At 40.9% G+C, this 20,593-nt stretch overlaps 1 protein-coding gene across 2 annotated transcripts in view; it reads left to right on the top strand.

Moving 5' to 3' along the window:
* Window positions 1-20,593, top strand: part of cabin1 (calcineurin binding protein 1) — a 564,595-nt gene that overhangs the window by 60,900 nt on the left and 483,102 nt on the right. For both annotated transcript variants that reach the window (XM_073055615.1, XM_073055613.1), the window contains exons 8-10: window positions 2,644-2,930; window positions 9,354-9,519; window positions 13,988-14,124. In XM_073055615.1, coding sequence (XP_072911716.1) covers window positions 2,644-2,930; window positions 9,354-9,519; window positions 13,988-14,124 — 590 coding nt within the window. The remainder of the gene's footprint in view (window positions 1-2,643; window positions 2,931-9,353; window positions 9,520-13,987; window positions 14,125-20,593) is intronic.

Here is a 20,593-nt window from a genome sequence, read left to right as displayed (position 1 = left end):
AGCATCCCCTAACACCCAGGTCATGCTTTCTTCTCACTGCTGCCGCCAGGACTCTCACCACTAGGTTCAAAAACAGTTTTTACCTTCAGTCATCAGGCTTTGAAACCAGAAGGGATAACTTCACTTGCCCTATTATTGAATTGTTCCCACAGCCTATGGACTCACTTCCAAGGACTCTTCATCTCATGTTCTCGATATTTATTGCTTGTCTGTCTGTCCCATCTATCCCTTTTTTCCCTTTCTTTTTGTATTTGCATAGCTTGTCTTTTGCACATTGGTTGTCTGCCCTGTTGGTGTGGTATTTCATTGATTCTTCTATGGTTATTGGATTTAATGAGTATGCCTACAAGAAGATGAATCTCAGGGTTGTGTGTGTGTGTGTATGTATGTGCGTGTGTAAAATTTGATAATAAATTTACTTTTGAACTTTAGATATTGTACTGCATTTACTTGTTTAACTGTTAGAACATTGGGAACATTGGGCCTGCTATTTACGCACAGGGTGTTCTTTTACCTTTTGGCAAATGCTGTAAGTTAATTGGATAGAATAATTATTTGTATTGCTGGTATATTTTCTAAAAAGAATCTTGTAGATAATTGTATGTTTCCGGATTAGTTGAAAATTCACCAGTTGTTACTTTTCTACCCTTCATTCTTCTGCTGCACAAGGTGAGTGATAATTCAAGGCTGAGATTTAGCTAGGAGGTGCAAGAGAATGCAGATGCTCTAATCTGAAGCAAAACAAAATTATGGAGGAACTCAGCATGTCAGGCAGCATCTGTGGAGGGAAATGAGCAGTTGATATTTCTGGTCAAGACCCTTCATCTATGAAACACTCTGGTTCCGTCAGCTGTGTAAGTCTAAGGAATAACCATCTCCAGCCCCACCAGACGTGGGAGATTGAAGTGCGAGTCCCCCAAATCCCTCTGTTTGTGTGAATGCTGTGTGATTCGTTACCCTGTTACAAATAAGTACCATGAAATAACAGACAGTACTCTGCATTATTTTGCATCCAAGGTGTGAAACACAGTGCTGACAGTCAAACACCACACAAGACACATATAGACATATAAGATAGCAGGCACATGTAAAATATCAGTAACGTACAGTAAAACAAAAAATATATAGTCCAAGATCCTGAGTCCATATATATTGCAAGTCTGCAGTTGAACACAATACAGCTTGTCTTCTGCCAAGTGAACAACTCCAGTTTGAGCGCCACACTTTCGCCACCACTCCGGTGGAGCATATCAACTCCAACGCCTTTCTCTGGGGCGGCTGTCAACAGGAGACAGTGGGGTTTGAGGCCCAGTCCTTGCTATGACCAAGGCCACACAGTTCTCCTGCTGTCTGCTAATAAACCAGTGAATCTGACTTGCAGCATTCCACATTAACAATGTCTCACAGGATCTTGCGATCACTTGCTGTTGGCCTGCACACTGCCTTCATGCACTGACTCCTATGACACCTCTCTTGATGCAGGCAGTAGCATAATCCATACCAAGAGAAGCTCCTTCAGTTTCTCCACCGACGAGCAACTCACTAATAGGGAAATGTGCAGTACCTTAAGTTCAGAATGTCTTGTGATCATAAAGAATAATTTTTAAAAAAGACAGTAACACCCTTTGGTTTGCCCCATAGAAGCTGCTGCAACTGAGTGCATTGCCATCTTACTGGAAAGATGTTTGGGGAGATCCCAAAGAAGTATATAAAACAATGAGAGGTCTGGGAGGTGTTCCATTTTGCAGAGGGGTCAAGCACTAAACTAGGTATAAAATAGAAGGAAGAGAATTAAGAGTGACAGGAGGGGAATCTTTTAAATGTAGTAAATGGTTGCCTGATGATATGGGAAAGGATCTGGAGTTGCTCTGGTGCAGAGCTGACATGGACTTGATGGGCTGAATAGCTTAATTCTGAGCTGTGAGTAGCCTTTTATGAAAAAGGAAGTAAGTTGAACACATTTTATTGAAGGTTAAAGTCTCCATTCATAGGAATAAAAGTGCTTCAGCGATGTTACTCCTTGTGTATCAAAAGTATCATTTGAACTGCAGCTCTAAACAGGCTGTTAATCTGACTGGCTTTTGCAGTTGTTCATTTCCTTTATTTCAAGTGGGCATTTACACATTTTCATTCTTTCTTGATTGATCCTTATCTTTTTCTGCTGTTTATTCTCATTTTGCCACCAGTTTTAAAAAAATTAATTTTCATCTTGTGTTTGGAGCTAGATCACTTTTTTTCCAGTCTCTCCACCTTTCTCCCTTATTGATTTAATATTCTTGAAGCCCTACTTATCTTCCCTTCTGAGAAACTAGACTTAAAGTAGAAATATTACTTACTGAGGAATGCAGGGAATTGAACTTTATCCACTTTGTTTATCTGTAGAGTTGGTATGGAAGTACAGATCCACAATGAAAACCAAATTTTAAAACTGCTTCATGAATTAAGTTGTGCAGTGTATAGGTAGTATGAATTGTAGGGTGAACAGGTGCTGTCTGGCAACACTGCCTCTTATTGATGGAATTAGCGTTTTGTATTTTGCTGTTGTTATTCTAATGCAACTTACGAACACCTCTGTACAGTACTGATTAAGTACTTGAATTACTATAAGTAACATTGTCACTGAATATGGTTTTCTTATTGCAGGTGGATGTGCCTGGGTGAGAGCTTATTGGCTACGTACATAAGCTTGACATCATCTGAGCCACCTCACCCCGGTCTTGGAAGGATGATAGATCTTTGCATGTACAGAGATCCTTCCCAGCATCTCTTGACGTCATCAGCGGGCACACCTGTCAGTGTCATCCAGCCTAATCCTACGACTTCCAGTTCTACACCAGTGGTGACAACACCAACAATGTCAGCAGCAGCCACAGTTACACCAGCTGCTCCAACTCCTATTCCAAGTGTAGCAGAAGCTGTTGTAGTGCAAGGTCAGCATGAATCATTACCATTTATAGTGCCAATAAAAAGTATTCACCCCCGCTTAAGAGTTTTCATGTTTTATTGTTTTACAACAGTGCATCACAGTGGATTTAATTTGGCTTTTTTGACACTGATCAACAGAAAAATACTCTTTTGTGTCAAAGTGAAAACATCTCTACAAAATGATCTAAATTAGTTACAAATATAAAACACAAAGTAATAGACTGCATAAGTATTCACCCCCCCCCCCCCCCTTTAATATGATACACCACATTATCTCTGGTGCAAACAGTTGGTTTTAGAGGTCACCTAGTTAGTCAAACAGGGATTTATTTTTGGAGACCTCTGTGTAGTCAGGGTGTTTCAATTGATTGTAGTAAAAATACGCCTGTGTCTGGAAGGTCCACTGCTGGTGAGTTACTATCCTGGCAAAAAGGATACCATGAAGTCAAAAGTATACTCCAAGCAACTCTGCAAAAAGGATATTGAAAAGCACAAGTCAGGAGATGGGTACAAGAAAATTTTCAAGTACAGCTTGGAGTACAGTTAAGTCAATCATCAAGAAATGCAAGGAATATGACTGAGCTGTAAATCTGCTGAGAGCAGGCCATCCTCAATAACTGAGTGGCCATACAAGAAGGGGACTAGTGAGGGAGGCCACCAGGAGAACTATGACAACTCTGGAGGAGGAATAGCTTCAGTGGCTGAGATGAGAGAGACTGTGTATACAACAACTGTTGTCCGGGTGCTTCACCAGTCACAACTTTATGGGAGAGTGGCAAAGGGAAAGCCACCGTTGGGGGGAAAACTCATGAAACATGGGCTAGACTTTGCCATAAGGTATGTCAGCTGAAAGCAGATTCTATGGTCTGATTAAACCAAATTTGAGCTTTTTGGCTATCAGACCAAACACTGCATATCATTAAAAAAAAATAAAAAAAAATAATATTATGGAAAACTCTGAACATCCTCTACATAGTACCATCCAGAGACAGAGAAGCAGTTTCAGCAACAGGTTACTATCGATGCAATGCTCCTCAGACAGGATGAAGAGGTCAATACTCCCCAATGCCATTAGGCTTTACAATTCAACCGCCAGGACTTAAGAACTTTTTAAAAGCTATTATTAATGCTTTTTGAGATAGTGGGGATGAATAAAGTATCTATCTATCTATCTATCTATCTATCCATCCCTACGTGAAGCGTGATGGTGGCTGCATCATGCTGTGGGATACATCACTGCAACAGGCCCTGGAAGGCCTGTGAAGGTACAGGGTAAAATGAATGCACCAAAATACAGGGAAATCCTGGAGGAAAACCTGATGCAGTCTGCAAGAGAACTGCAACTTGGAAGAAGATTTGTTTTCCAGCAAGACAATGATCCCAAGCATAAACTAAAGTTACACAGGAATAGCTTAAAAACAACAAAGTTAATGTTCTGGAGTGGCCAAGTCAGAGTCTAGATCTCAATCCAATTGAGAATTTGTGGCTGGACTTGAAAAGGGCTGTTCATTCTCAATCCCCATGCAATCCAACTAGAGCGTGAGCAATTTTGCAAAGAAGAATGGGAAAAATTGCTGTGTCCAGATGGAGAAAGCTGATAGAGACCTAGCCACAAAACTCAATACTGGTTTGGAGGGGGTGAATACTTGTGGAATCAATTATTTTGTGTTTTATTTTTGAATTGTCATTTTTAAGTGCAGTAGTGTTCCATTATGCTTTTGCCTTAAGCCATGTGGGGGGAAGCTATTACAACAGGGTGGATGGAAGTGGATTCAAAGAAGGGGTAATACAAGAGAGGTGTTCAAGGATCAACTTTATTCACCATATACATTTACATGTATATTAGGAATTTGCTGTGGTGTGCTGGTGCAACATGTAAAATAATTTGTTCAGGTGAACAGAATAACTTGTTTATCCGCACTCATTCAATTAATTTGCTGTTGCATCTACTTGAGATGTCAGAAGGAGGAATTGGGATGAAAAACTTGATTGAACAGGTTGCATGCTAAAGAGAGGGAGGTAGAGGTTTGAAATTATTTAAGGAAAAAGGACTGAAGCACTGTTGAAAGCAAGGCTACCAAGTTGGGTGAAAGAATTCAGCAACAACAAAATGAGCCTCAAATCATCTGAAAAATGTTTGGTGAAAAGGACGTCTTTTGATCAACTTTATTGGTGATTAGTTGCAAAAAGCTAATTGTGCTTTCCAGTGCTCAATTTGTAACTTGGCATAGAACCATAGAACACTACAGCACAGTACAGGCCCTTCAGCCTTCCATGTTGTGCCGACCCATACAATCCTTAAAAAAAGTACTAAACCCACACTACCCCATAACCCTCTATTTTTCTTTCATCCATGTGCCTGTCCAAGAGGCTCCTAAATACCCCTAATGTTTTAGCCTCCACCACCATCCCTGGCAAGTCATTCCAGGCACTCACAACCCTCTGTGTAAAAAAAACTTACCCCTGATGTCTCCCCTAAACTTCCCTCCCTTAATTTTGTACATATGCCCTCTGGTGTTTGCTATTGGTGCCCTGGGAAACAGGTACTGACTATCCACCCTATCTATGCCTCTCATAATCTTGTAGACCTCTATCAAGTCCCCTCTCATTCTTCTACGCTCCATAGAGAAAAGTCCCAGCTCTGCTAACCTTGCTTCATATGACTTGTTCTCCAAACCAGGCAACATCCTGGTAAATCTCCTCTGCACCCTCTCCATAGCTTCCACATCCTTCCTATAATGAGGTGACTAGAATTGAATGCACTATTCTAAGTGTGGTCTCACCAGAGATTTGTAGAGTTGCAACATGACCTCTCTACTCTTGAACTCAATCCCCCTGTTAATGAAGCCTAGCATCCCATAGGCCTTCTTAACTACCCTATCAACCTGTGCAACGACCTTGAGGGATGTATGGATTTGAACTCCAAGGTTCCTTTGGTCATCCACACTCTTAAGTAACTGACCATTAATCCTGTACTCAGTCTTCTGGTTTGTCCTTCCAAAATGCATCACCTCACACTTGTCCGGATTGAACTCCATCTGCCATTTTTCTGCCCAACTCTGCAGCCTGTCTATATCCTCTTGTGACCTTCGACAACCTACAGCTCCATCACACAACTCCTCCAATCTTCGTGTCATCCGCAAACTTACTTGTCTGATTTTATCCCTGTTGAACATGTTGAGCCATCTTGAGTACTAACCTATTCCTATTAATGCAATAGGTGATTTCTGTTTTAAACCATTTAGGCAGTGAGTTATAGGTTTATAACTCAGTGATTGGGGAAAAATATCCTCTGTTCTCTTCCAGAGAATGTGTCTTTCCTTTCTGATTATTTAGTGCAGTGTATCTTAACTATGCAACTAATACAGTAACACTATGGAGCAGCATCAATCACTGGATCTAGAATTTATTGACCTTTCGAAAGGTGGATCATTTACAATCTCCTTTACAAATTTGGTCCCTCATGAAATTGTCAGAATCCTTTTGTCTGCTCCACAATCACATGCTAGTTGTGATTCTTGTTAATGGATCCAACACAGATCCGCTTGCAGATTGGGGTCATTGCACCAACCCTCCTCTAATCTTCATTGTTACAATGCTTCCTTCAATAAACTTTCTGCTTGGCTGGAGTTAATCCATAGGGAGAGCTGGAAACAATACGTATTTTCTTCCATTTCAGAACCAGGATCATCTGAACCTTGGCTGTTAAGTTGCTGTACAAGGATGACAGTTGTATGTAAGCATTCTATGAGACTAAACTCCAAATCGGTAGTGATATCTTTACTGACGTGTCTGAAAATATTGGTCTTTCACTAAGCATTTAGAAGAAAAAAAGCCTTAATCTCCAGTGCACAGCAAAGACCCCACCAAAAAAACAAAACAATCTGTTAGACTCTGGTCAGTACGGATAACATCCTGTATCTCTGGAGCCATATCTCAAAGACAGCACACATCAGTGACCATGTCTGTCACTGCCTAGAGTGCACTAACATATCCATGGCTGCCAGGTTAAAGGATATTCAAGGCCTAGATGTGGTGCCTGGTAATGGATTTGTGGTCTGCCAAGCAGTAATGATCCAACCCTTCTGTATTAAACAAAATACAGGAAACAATGTTGGTACAGCAGTTCTCCAGAGATACTACCATTACTGCTTCAACCAAATTCTCCAAATCCACTGGCAGAACAAGTGAACCAGTGTCTGTGTCCTTTCTCAACTGAGGGTTCTGGGCATGCTCAGTAATTTTGATAAATGAGCCAGATTGTCTGCCACTGGGCTCTTGAAGCTGGCTGTTGCTTATGGACATCTAACACAAGACTGCTTAATCTGTCAGAGAACCGTTCAGGAAGGCACCAAGCACTGTGTCTCCATGACAGGAGTAAGTTGAGGCCAAGCATAAACAGTGAAAAGAGTCTACACCAAACGTGTCAGAATCTGCAGGTCTTGTACTTGAGCCATTAGTTACCTTAGAACCTGCAGATGTGTAGTAATTTTTCTTTGACTGCAGGTTCAACCTGTTCTATTCCTTGGAAAGTCTAGTCGACCTCCCTCTGTTATAACTCTGCAATCTCCTTATAAATCCTCTATAGCATTCTTTGCTGATGTTGCCATACTTCCTACAGTAAGGTGGTCATAAGATAAGGATGCATTGAGTTGGGGGTGATGTATTACCATGGATTGAGAACTAACAGAAAGCAGAGAGATGGGATTCTGCAGGGGTTGGTGCTGGGCCTACAACTGTTCATGACATACATTAACGATCTGGAAGAGGGGACCAAGTGTAGTGTATCTAAGTTTGCTGATGACACTAAATTGAGTGGAAAATCTAATTGCGCAGAGGATACGGAGAGTCTGTAGAGAGCTATAGGTAGGTTAAGTGAGTGGGCAAAGGTCTGGCAGATGGAATACGATGTTGGTAAATATGAGGTCATCCACTTTGGAGAGAAAAATGGAAGATAGGAATATTTAAATGGTAAAAGATTGCAGCATGCTGCTGTGCATAAGGACTTGGGAGTACTTCTGCATGAATAACAAAAGGTTTGGTTAGCAGGTTATTAAGAAGGCAAATGAAATGTTGGGCTTCATTGCTAGAGGGATTGACTTTAAGAGCAGGGAGGTTATGCTGCAACTGTACAGGATACTGGTGAGGCTGCACTTGGAGAACCATGTGCAGTTCTGGTCTCCTTACTTGAGAAGGATATACTGGCTTTGGAGGCAGTGCAGAGGAGGTTGATTCCAGCGATGAGGGGGTTAGACTATGAGGAGGGATTGAGTCTCCTGGGACTGTACTCATTGGAATTCAGAAGTATGAGAGATCTTATAGAAATGTACAAAAAGGGATAGATGAGATAGAGGCAGGAAAGTTGTTTCCACTGGTAGGTGAGACTAGAACTAGGGGACATAGCGCCAAGATTCGGGGAAGTAAATTTGGGACGGAGATGAGGACGAGCTACTTTTCCCAGAGAGCAGTGAATCTGTGGAATTTCCTGCTCTGAAACAGTGGAGGCTACCTCAGTAAATATATATTTAAAACAAGGTTGGATAGATTTTTGCATCTTAGGGGAATTAAGGGTTATGGGGTAGGTGGAGATGAGTCCATAGTCAGATGAGCCATGATTTTACAGAATAGCAGAGCAGGCTTGATGGGCTAGATGGCCTACTCCTGCTCCTTGTTTCTTATGTTAAGACTGCATACAGTATTTTTGCTGCAAGCTATATAGTTTCTTCTTTTGGTTCTGATCTTCTATTTCACACCTTGATAAGTATTCAGTAATTCTATAATCACCTTCATCACTTTTTCTCCCTCATGTGTACTTTAAAGGATCTGTGTGTGTGTTCCCCTTTGTCTTCCTGCCATATTTTTGATATCTTTCCACTTAATGTAAATTCCTTCATCTCATTTGCCATCCCCAAGTTCAGCACCTCACACTTCTGTAACTGAATTCCAGATGCTGTTCTGCTACATGTCTAACCATTCTGTTGATTTCTTCCTTTTGGCTGTCGTCCTCAACAGATGCCTTCAGCAACAGTAAAATGCAATGCTGAGAGTGTTTTAGGACTGGAAGAGATTGTAGATTAATGGAAGGGATATGAATCTTGCACTACTGTATCATCTGTTGAAGTATTCACAACAAGCAAAATATAATGGGCACACAATATCTTAAGAATATATATATATTTAATTTATATATTGACAGGATAATATTTATAGTCAAGACAGTGATTTTTGACTAGTCGTGTTAAACTCACCATTACCACTAGAAAATTGTAAAATGAATTGGTGGCAGTCAAGTCTGGTTCTATTTTTATGATTATAGGAAAAGAAGTTAAGAGAATAGTGTGATTGACAAAGTAAACTTCTTGCAGTTATTACTGTTGCCTTTTGTAAATTTCTGATGTTTTCTGTTGAAATGAACTTGTTCTAAGCAGACTCTTTAATCATGGACAAGGTGAAGAAAGGCTCCAAAAGGAAGCGAATTACTGATGAGGCTGGTGAACCAGCTAAGAGGCGCTCTGCTCGAGTGAGAAATACTAAGTGCAAGAAAGAAGAGAAGATAGATTTTCAGGAATTGCTGGTCAAGTTCCTACCTTCAAGGTAAAACAGCCCTTAAAAATAAAAATGTTGCCATATTTTAAGAAGATATCAAATGTTAGAGCTATAGAGTCATAGAAAAGTATAGCACAGAATCAGTTTATTTGGCCCATCTTGACTTTTCCCCTCAGTCTCCTCGATTCCTCTTTATCCTAAAAATATATAGATTATAGGACAGAATTCCAAAGATGGAATTCTTAAAAATTCCACTTTGAAAAGAACTTTCTTGACTTTTTCCTAACTTGCCATCCTTAAGACAGCCCTTCTCAGGTTCTAGATTCTCACATCTTCACATCTATCCTGTCAATCCCATCCAAAACCATTAAATTAAATTATAACCATATAACAATCACAGCACGGAAACAGGCCATCTCAGCCCTTCTAGTCCATGCCGAACGCTTACTCTCACCTAGTCCCACTGGCCCACACTCAGCCATAACCCTCCATTCCTATCCTGTCCATATACCTATCCAATTTTACTTTAAATGACAATATCAAACCTGCCTCTACCACTTCTACTAGAACTCGTTCCACACAGCAACCACTCTCTGAGTAAAGAAATTCCCCCTCGTGTTACCCTTAAACTTTTGCCCCCTAACTCTCAACTCATGTCCTCTTGTTTGAGTCTCCCCTACTCTCAATGGAAAAAGCCTATCCACATCAACTCTATTTATCCCCATAATTTTAAATACCTCTATCAAGTCCCCCCTCAACCTTCTACGCTCCAAAGAATAAAGACCTAACTTGTTCAACCTTTCCCTGTAACTTAGGTTCTGAAACCCAGGTAACATTCTAGTAAATCTTCTCTGTACTCTCTCTATTTGGTTGACATCTTTCCTATAATTCGGTGACCAGAACTGTACACAATACTCCAAATTCGGCCTTGTACAATTTTAACATTACATCCCAACTCCTATACTCAATGCTCTGATTTATAAAGGCCAGCATACCAAAAGCTTTGTTCACCACCCTATCCACATGAGATTCCACCTTCAGGGAACTATGCACCATTATTCCTAGATCACTCTGTTCTACTGCATTCTTCAATGCCCTACCATTTACCATGTATGTCCTATTTTGGATTATTCCTACCAAAATGTAGCACTTCACACTTATCAGCATTAAACTCCATCTGCCATCGTTCAGCCCATTCTTCTAACTGGCCTAAATCTCTCTGCAAGCTTTGAAAACCTACTTCATTATCCACAACGCCACCTACCTTAGTATCATCTGTATACTTACTAATCCAATTTACCACCCCATCATCCAGATCATTAATGTATATGACAAACAACATTGGACCCAGTACAGATCCCTGAGGCACACCACTAGTCACTGGCCTCCAACCTGACAGTTATCCACCACTACTCTCTGGCATCTCCCATCCAGCCACTGTTGAATTGATTTTACTACTTCAATATTAACACCTAATGATTGAACCTTCCTAACTAACCTTCTGTGTGGAACTTGGTCAAAGGCTTTACTGAATTCCATATAGACAACATCCATTGCTTTACCCTAGTCAACTTTCCTCGTAACCTCTTCAAAAAATTCAATAAGATTTGTCAAACATGACCTTCCATGCACAAATCCATGTTGACTGTTCCTAATCAGACCCAGTCTATCCAGATAATTATATATACCATCTCTAAGAATACTTTCCATTAATTTACCCACCACTGACATCAAACTGACAGGCCTATTATTGCTAGGTTTACTCTTAGAACCTTTTTAAACAATGGAACCACATGAGCAATACGCCAATCCTCCAGCACCATCCCCGTCTCTAATGACATTTGAAATATTTCTGTCAGAGCCCCTGCTATTTCTACACTAACTTCCCTCAAGGTCCTAGGGAATATCCTGTCAGGACCAGAGATTTATCCACTTTTATATTCCTTAAAAGTGCCAGTACTTCCTCCTCTTTAATCGTCATAGTTTCCATAACTTCCCTACTTGTTTCCCTTACCTTACACAATTCAATATCCTTCTCCTTAGTGAATACTGAAGAAAAGAAATTGTTCAAAATCTCCCCTATCTCTTTCGGCTCCACACATAGCTGTCCACTCTGATTCTCTAAGGGACCAATTTTATCCCTCACTATCCTTTTGCTTTTAATATAACTGTAGAAACCCTTTGGATTTATTTTCACCTTACTTGCCAAAGCAACCTCATATCTTCTTTTAGCTTTTCTAATTTCTTTCTTAAGATTTCTCTTACATTCTTTATATTCCTCGAGCACCTCATTTACTCCATGTTGCCTATATTTATTGTAGATATCTCTCTTTTTCCTAACCAAGTTTCCAATATCCCTTGAAAACCAAGGCTCTCTCAAACTTTTAACCTTTCCTTTCAACCTAACAGGAACATAAAGATTCTGTACCCTCAAAATTTCACCTTTAAATGATCTCCATTTCTCTATTACATCCTTCCCATAAAGCAAATTGTCCCAACCCACTCCTTCTAAATCCTTTCGCATCTCCTCAAAGTTAGCCTTTCTCCAATCAAAAATCTCAACCCTGGGTCCAGTCCTATCCTTCTCCATAATTAGTATTATTGTATTAATAATATTAACTGACTAATACTGTATATTGCATTATTGTTTTAATAAAATCAAATCTTGTCTTCCCAGTGATGAGTGTCAATCCTTTTCAGTCTCATGTAATCATCCCTCATCCTAGGACCAATCTAATGACCCCAGTCAACTAACTTTTCCATGTGGTTCATTACAGTATCATAATCAGATCTGCATAGATAATATTAAAAAAACATGCCATGATGACCGTTATTCTCTCAAGTTGCCTTTCTGTTTAATTGCTGTTATGGTCCTTTAGGTTATTGTGTAATCACAGTGTGAAAACTGATCCTTTCGACTCATCTTATCCATAGAAACAGTGATGTCCATATCCATCTATGCCTTTCATATCTAAACATGTATCCAAGTTGTACCACTTCCTCTGGTAACTTGTGTTATATAACTGCCAACCTTTGTGGAAAACCCCACCACTCAGATCCTCTTTATATTTTTCCCTGCTCACCTTAACCCTGTGACTTCTAGACTACTTTGTCCTAAAAAAAAAATTCTATCTATCTATCTATCCTATCTATGCCCTTCATAATTTTATAAACCTCTATAATGTCCCCCTTCAGCTTTTTATGTTCCAGTGAGAATAAACCCAGCCTATTCAATCTCTCTTTTAACTGGTGCCTTCTATACTGGGCGAAGTCCTAGTAAACCTCTTATGCATTCTCTCTATGCTGCCGTATTTTTCTTGTTGTGTTGTTATCATTTGTCATTTTGTCTGCAACTTTCTTGTGGCCCACTGACATTTTTATTAAAATTTTTAATATACAGCAAAAGGTACCAGGACCAATTCCTGGATCACACCATTTATTACCATTTCCAGACAGAAGCAATCATCCAACCCCAGTTTCTGACTCCTCTCATCAAGCCAAATCTGGATTCAGTTTGCCATCCCTTGTGCCTTAACTCTCTAGACCAAGCTTCATAGGACTTTGTTTAAGGCTTATCTGAAGTCCATGTAAACTTCATCTGAAGTATTGCTTGCGTCAGTTTTCCTAGTTAACACATCAAAAATTTTGAATGATTTAAAAGATAAATTATTTATCCTGTTTAATTTCTAGAATCATACTCTCAAGCATGTAGTGAGTGAATGAAGATTTTTCTGCCTTCCACCTAGGTCTAAACTCTGGCCACTTTTTTAGGTCTAAGAGTGGAACCTGGTGCAGTCTTCTGCAGTAGCCCATCTACTTTAAGGTTCATCGTGTTCTGCATTCAGTGTGATACTCTTCTGCACACCACTGTTGTTACTTAACATGTGGTTATTTGAGTTACTGTCACCTTATTGACAGCTTGCCCAATCTGGTCATTCTCCTTTGACTTTTCTCATTAACAATGTATTTTTGCCCACAGAACTGCTGTTTACTGAATGTTTTTTGGGTTTTTTTGTACTATCCTCTGTAAACACTAGAAACATTTGTGTGTGAAAATCCTAGGAGATCAGCAGTTTCTGAGATGTTCAAACCATCCCATCTGGCTCCAACAATTATTCCACGATCAAAGTCACTTAGATCATAGTTCTCCATTGGTCTGAAAAACAGCTGAACCTCTTGACCATGTCTGCATGTTCCTATGCACTGAGTTGCTGCCCAATGTTGGCCAATTAAATATTTCCATTCACATGCAGGTGTATTTAATAAAGTGGCCACTGAGTGTATATCCTTCATTTTATCCTTGTATAAAAGTTAAAGGATATGTAGAGAGAGATCTGCGTTGAGGCCAAGATTGGTCAGCAGTGTTCTTATTGTATGGTAGAGCAAGTTCAAGGGGCTAATAATTGCTTCATCCTTTTTTTGGACTCTTGCATCCCTTGAGATCCACCCGATACACACAGTACTAATTCAATAATGAGACAATCACATTATATTCTAATTTCTGTTCTCTCACTAGGTTGAAAAGGGTAGAACTGGAGGATGAAGAAGATGCTTTTAACACTTTTGAAGTACAGACAGAAATGAAAAAGGAAAGTCAACAACTAATGGGCCCTTATAGAATGCAATCTGACCCTTCATCTTTCATGGAATTTGGTAGGTTTTCAGATTGGGGCTTCTTTGCGATTCTTTCTTAATACAACTCTCCAGTTGTCCGTGTCAAATCTTGACAGAAACATTCAGTCTAGAACACCATAATGGAGGACAAAGAAATGATAATGGAGAACAAAAAAAAATCGGATAAATTTACTAAGTATTTTGTGTCGGTCTTCACTATGGAAGACACTAGCAGTATGCCAGAAATTCAGGAATGTCAGGCCAAAGTCAGCATGGTTTCCTTAAGGAGAAATCTTGTCTAATAAATCTGTTGGAAATCTTTGAGGAAATAACAAGCAGGATAGTCAAAGGAGAAGCAGTGGATGTGGTATTTTTGAATTTTCAGATAGCATTTGACAAGATGCCACACATGAGGCTGCTTAACAAGATGGGAACTTGTAGTATTACAGGAAAGATACTAGCATGGATGGAAGATTGGTTGACTGGTAGGAGGCAACGAGTAGGAATAAAGGGATTGTTTTCTGGTAGGCTGTCAGTGACTAGTGGTGTTCCACAGGAGTCGGTGTTGGGAATGCTTCTTTTCACGTTATATGTTAATAACTTGGATGACGTAATTGACAGCTTTGTGGCCAAGTTTGTGGATGATGTGAAGTTGGGTGAGCCGGCAGGTAGTGTTGAGGAAATGGAGTTTGCAGAAGCACTTAGATTGGGAGAATGGTCAAAGAAATGGCAGATGGAATGCAGGTGTCCCCCCACTTTACAAGGGTAGAGCGTTCCTGTGAAACCTTTGTTAAGCCGAAATGGTGTAAAGCGAAGAACCATTAATTTATATGGGAAAATTTTTTGTAAAAGCAAAAAATCCTCTTTGTAATGTGAAAACAGGTTACTAATGTTGGTCTTTTGCAAAAGCGAAGTGGTGTAAAGCGAAAATTCGTAAAGTGGGGGACACCTGTATAGTGTACCAAAGTGTATGGTGGAAGGAATAAATGGTAGACTATTTTCTGAATGGGGAAAAAATTAAATCACCAGAGGTGCAAAGGGACTTGGGAGTTCTCATGCAGGATTCCCTAAAGGTTATTTGTAGGTTGAGTCAGTGATAAGGAAGGCAAATGCAATGTTAGCATTCATTTCGAGTGGAATAGATTATAAAAACAAGAAGTTAATGCTGAGGCTTCATAAGGCATCGGTCAGACCCCACTTGCAGTATTGAACTCTACCGAAAATCAAAAGACCTAGATAGGGTGGATGTAGAGAGGATATTTTCTGTAGTAGGGGAGTTTAGGACCAGAGGCACAACCTGAAAACATGAGGTTGTCTACTTAGAGCAGATAAGAGGAGGAGGAGGAATTCCTTTAACTAGAAGTTAGTGAGTCTGGAATTCATTGCCACAGATGGCTGTGGAAGCCAAGTCATTGGGTATATTTTAAGTGGAGTTTGATAGGTTCTTGATTAGTCAGGGTAACAAAGGTTGTGGGGACAAAGCAGGAGAATGGGGTTAAAAGGGATAATAAATCAGCCATAATGGAATGGTGGAACAGGGTCAAAAGGGCCGAATGGCCTATTTTGCCCCTATGTCTCAAACAAGAAAATCCGCAGATGTTGGAAGTCCGAGAAACACATACAAAATGCTGGAGAAACTCCAGGTGTGACCTGTACAAAAAGGACAGGTTGCACTTGAATCTGATGGGGACCGATATCCTGGCAGGGAGGTTTGCTAAGGCTATTGGGGAGAATTTAAACTAGAATTGCTGGGGGGTGGGAACCAAACTGAAGAGAAGGAGGAAGGGGCGGTTGGCTCAAAAATCGAGAAAGCTTGTAGATAGTGTGAGTGGGAGGATAGGCAGGTGGTAGAGAGGGGATGTGCTCAGACTAATGGTTTGAGCTATGCCTATTTTAATGCAAGGAGTATCATGAACAAAGTGGATGAGCTTAGAGCGTGAATCAGTACTTGGAGCTATGATGTTGTGGCCATTACAGAGACTTGGATGGCTTGGGGGCAAGAATGGCTACTTAGAGTGCCAGGCCTCAGATGTTTCAGAAAGGACAGTGAGGGAGGCAAAAGAGGTGGGGGTGTGGCACTGCTGATCAGAGATAGTGTCCCAGCTGCAGAAAAGGAGGAAGTTATGGAAGGATTGTTTGCTGAGTCTCTGTGGGTGGAGGTTAGGAACAGGAAGGGGTCAATAACTCTATTGGGTGTTTTTTACAGACCACCCCCAATAGTAACCAGGATATCAAGGAGCAGATAGGGAGACAGATTCTGGAAAGGTGTAATAATAACAGGGTCGTTGTGGTGGGAGATTTTAATTTACCCAATATTGCGTTTTCGATGGGGCGGAGTCTGCTAGGTGTGTTCAGGAAGGTTTCTTGACACAATACAGGCAGTCCCCGACTTACAAACAGAGGAAGGAATATGCCGTCTGCCATTTTAAGTTGAATCACAACGCCGTTCACCATTTTAAGTCGGATCAAGATGCTGTCTGAGATGAGTCGGATCAAGATGAGTCGTTGCAGTTAACACTGTGTTGAGTGTGTAACTTTGTATTTGGCTTAAATTTTTCTTTGCAAGATTCACCCTGACCCCACCCCCCCCGTCCAGTCAGCACCGGTCCCACTTGTCCCATTTAACCTGTCTCAGTGCGGGTGGACTTTAGCACCCAGGGGAGCTCAGCTCAGGACCTGCAGCCTGCAGCTGCTGCTGAATCCACAGTGTTTCTGTTCCATTGACAGAAAACGATCACGGAACAATTTTAAAGGATAAAGTGAAAATAATGGAGCATGTGAAAGGCCCTGCCCCAATGAAAGCTACAATTATTACACGCAATGCACAGATTTAATTATTGAAATACATACGTTTCTTAAGTGTTTTACATGTATAGAAAGGTAAAATATATACTATATATTAAGACAAACGTTTGACTAACTGACGCTAAATAATACTGGATGTACCTGTTCTGACTTACGTACAAATCCGACTTAAAGACGGACTCAGGAACGGAACTCGCTCGTAACCCGGGAACTGCCTGTATTTCGATAAGACTACAAGAGGAGAGGTTGTACTTGATCTGGTATTGGGAAATGAACCTGGTCAGGTTTCAGATCTCTCAGAGGGAGAGCATTTTGGAGATAGTGATCACAATTCTATCTCCTTTACCATAGTATTGGAGAGGGATAGGAACAGACAATTTAGGAGAGTGCTTAATTGAAGTAAGGGGAAATATGAGGCTATCAGGCAGGAACTTGGAAGCATAAATTGGGAAGAGATGTTCTCAGAGAAATGTACGGCAGAAATGTGGCAAATGTTCAGGGGATATTTGCGTGGAGTTCTGCATAAGTACGTTCCAATGAGACAGGGAAAGGATGGTAGAGTACAGGAACCATGGTGTACAAAGGTTGTTGAAAATCTAGTCAAGAAGGAAAGAAAGGTTTACGAAAGGTACAAAAAACTAGATAATGATAGAGATCTAGAAAGCTATAAGGCTAGCGGGAAGGAGCTTAAGAATGAAATTAGGAGAGCCAGAAAATGCCATGAGAAGGCCTTGGCGAGCAGGATTAAGAATAACCCCAAGGTATTCTACAAGTATGTGAAGAGCAAGAGGATAAGTCTTGATAGAATAGGACCAATCAAGTGTGACAGTAGAAAAATGTGTATGGAACCCAAGGTGATAGTGGAGATACTTAATGAATACTTTGATTCAGTATTCACTACGGTAAAGGACCTTGGTGATTGTAGGGATGACTTACAGCGGACTGAAAAGCTTGAGCATAGAGACATTAAGAAAGGGATGTGTTGAAGCTTTTGGGAAGCATTAAGTTGGATAAATCACTGTGACTGGATGAGATGTACCCCAGGCTACTGTAGGAGGTGAAGGAGGAGATTACTGAGCCTCTGTCAATGATCTTTGCATCATCAATGGGGTTGGGAGAGGTTCCAGAGGATTGGAGCATTGCAGATGTTGTTTCCTTATTCAAGAAAGGGAGTAGAGATAGCCAAGGATATTATAGACCAGTGAGTCTTACCTCAGTGGTTGGTAAGCTGCTTGAGAAGATCCTGAGAGGCAGGATTTATGAACATTTGGAGAGGCATAATATGATTAGGAATAGTCAAATGCAGGTCTTGCCTTACAAGCCTGATTGAATTTTTTGAGGATGTGACTAAAATCATTGATGAAGGTAGAGAAGTAGATGTAGTGTATATGGATTTCAGCAAGGCATTTAATAAGGTACCACATGCAAGGAGAAAGTAAGAAGGCATGGGATCCAAGGGGACCTTGCCTTGTGGAACCAGAATTGGGTTGCCCACAGAATCAAAGAGTGGTTGTAGTTGGGTCATATTCTGCATGGAGGTCAGTGACCAGTGGTGTATCTCAGGGATCTGTTTTGATTTTTATAAATGACCTGGATGAGAAAGTGGAGGAATGGGTTAGTCAATTTGCTGATGACACAAAGGTTGGGTGTATGGAGGGCCATCAGAGGTTTATGCAGGACATCGATAGGATGCAAAACTGGGTTGAGAAGTGGCAGATGGAGTTCAACCTTGGTAAGTGAGAGGTGGTTCAGTTTGGTAGGTCAAATATGATGGCAGAATGTAGTATTAATGGTAGGACTTTTGGCAGTGTGGAGGATCAAAGGGATCCTGGCTCTGAGTGCATAGGACACTGAAAGCTGCTGCGCAGGTTGACTGTGTGGTTTAGAAGGCGTACAGTGCATTGGCCTTCATCAACCATGGAACTGAGTTTAAGAGCCGAGGGGTAATGTTGCAGCTATATAGGACCCTGGTCAGTCCCCACTTGTAGTACTGTGCTCAGTTCTGGTCACCTCACTACAGGAAGGATGTGGAAACTATAGAAAAGGTGCAGAGGAGATTTAGACAATAGACAATAGGTGCAGAAGTAGACCATTCGGCCCCTCGAGCCTGCACCGCCATTTTGAGATAATGGCTGATCAACTACTATCAATACCTGGTTCCTGCCTTGTCCCCATATCCCTTGATTCCCCTATCCATAAGATACCTATCTAGCTCCTTCTTGAAAGCATCCAGAGAATTGGCCTCCACTACCTTCCGAGGCAGTGCATTCCAGACCCCCACAACTCTCTGGGAGAAGAATGTTTTTCCTTAACTCTGTCCTAAATGACCTACCCCTTATTCTCAAACCATGCCCTCTGGTACTGGACTCTCCCAGCATCTGGAACATATTTTCTGCCTCTATCTTGTCCAATCCCTTTATAATCTTATATGTTTCAATCAGATCCCCTCTCAATCTCCTTAATTCCAGCGTGTACAAGCCCAGTCTCTCTAACCTCTCTGCGTAAGACAGTCCAGACATCCCAGGAATTAACCTCGTGAATCTACGCTGTACTTCCTCTACAGCCAGGATGTCCTTCCTTAACCCTGGAGACCAAAACTGTACACAATACTCCAGGTGTGGTCTCACCAGGGCTCTGTACAAATGCAAGAGGATTTCCTTGCTCTTGTACTCTATTCCCTTTGTAATAAAGGCCAACATTCCATTAGCCTTCTTCACTGCCTGCTGCACTTGCTCATTCACCTTCAGTGACTGATGAAGAAGGACTCCTAGATCTCTTTGTATTTCTCCCTTACCTAACTCTACACCGTTCAGATAATAATCTGCCTTCCTGTTCTTACTCCCAAAGTGGATAACCTCACACTTAATCTAAGGAACACTGGAAAATGATTACCAATGCATCCGCAATTTCCAGGGCCACCTCCTTTAGTACCCTAGGATGCAGACCATCTGGACGTGGGGATTTGTCAGCCTTCAGTCCCATCAGTCTTCTCATCACCGTTTTCTTCCTAATGGCAATCTGTTTCATTTCCTCTGTTACCCTATGTCCTTGGCCCATCCATACATCTGGGAGATTGCTTGTGTCTTCCTTAGTGAAAACAGATCTAAAGTACTTATTAAATTCTTCTGCCATTTCTCTGTTTCCCATAACAATTTCACCCAATTCATTCTTCAAAGGCCCAACATTGTTCTTAACTATCTTCTTTCTCTTCACATACCTAAAAAAGCTTTTGCTATCTTCCTTTATATTCCTGGCTAGCTTGTGTTCATACCTCATTTTTTCTCCCTGTATTGTCTTTTTAGTTAAGTTCTGTTGTTCTGTTTACAAGGATGTTGCTTGGATTGGGGAGTATGCCTTATGAGAATAGCTTGAGTGAACTCATCCTTCTCTCCTTAGTGCAACGGAGGATGAGAGTTGACTTGATAGAGGTGTCTAAGATGATGAGAGGCATTGATGGTGTGGGTACTGAGAGACTTTTTCCCAAGGCTGAAATAGTTATCACGACAGGGCACAGTTTCAAGGTGCTTGGAAGTAGGTACAGAGGAAATGTCGGGGGTAAGTTTTTTATGCAGAGGGTGGTGAGTGCGTGGAATTGGCTGCTGGCAATGGTGGTGAAGGTGGATGCAATAGGGTCTTTTAAGAGACTCCTGGATAGGTACATTGTACTTAGAAAAGTAGAGGGCTATGGGTAACTAGGTAATTT

This window comes from Hemitrygon akajei, chromosome 9 (assembly GCF_048418815.1).
Source record: "Hemitrygon akajei chromosome 9, sHemAka1.3, whole genome shotgun sequence".
NCBI lineage: Eukaryota > Metazoa > Chordata > Chondrichthyes > Myliobatiformes > Dasyatidae > Hemitrygon > Hemitrygon akajei.
The sequence above is the reverse complement of the archived record's forward strand: the minus strand, read 5'-3'. Positions and strand labels throughout refer to the sequence as shown.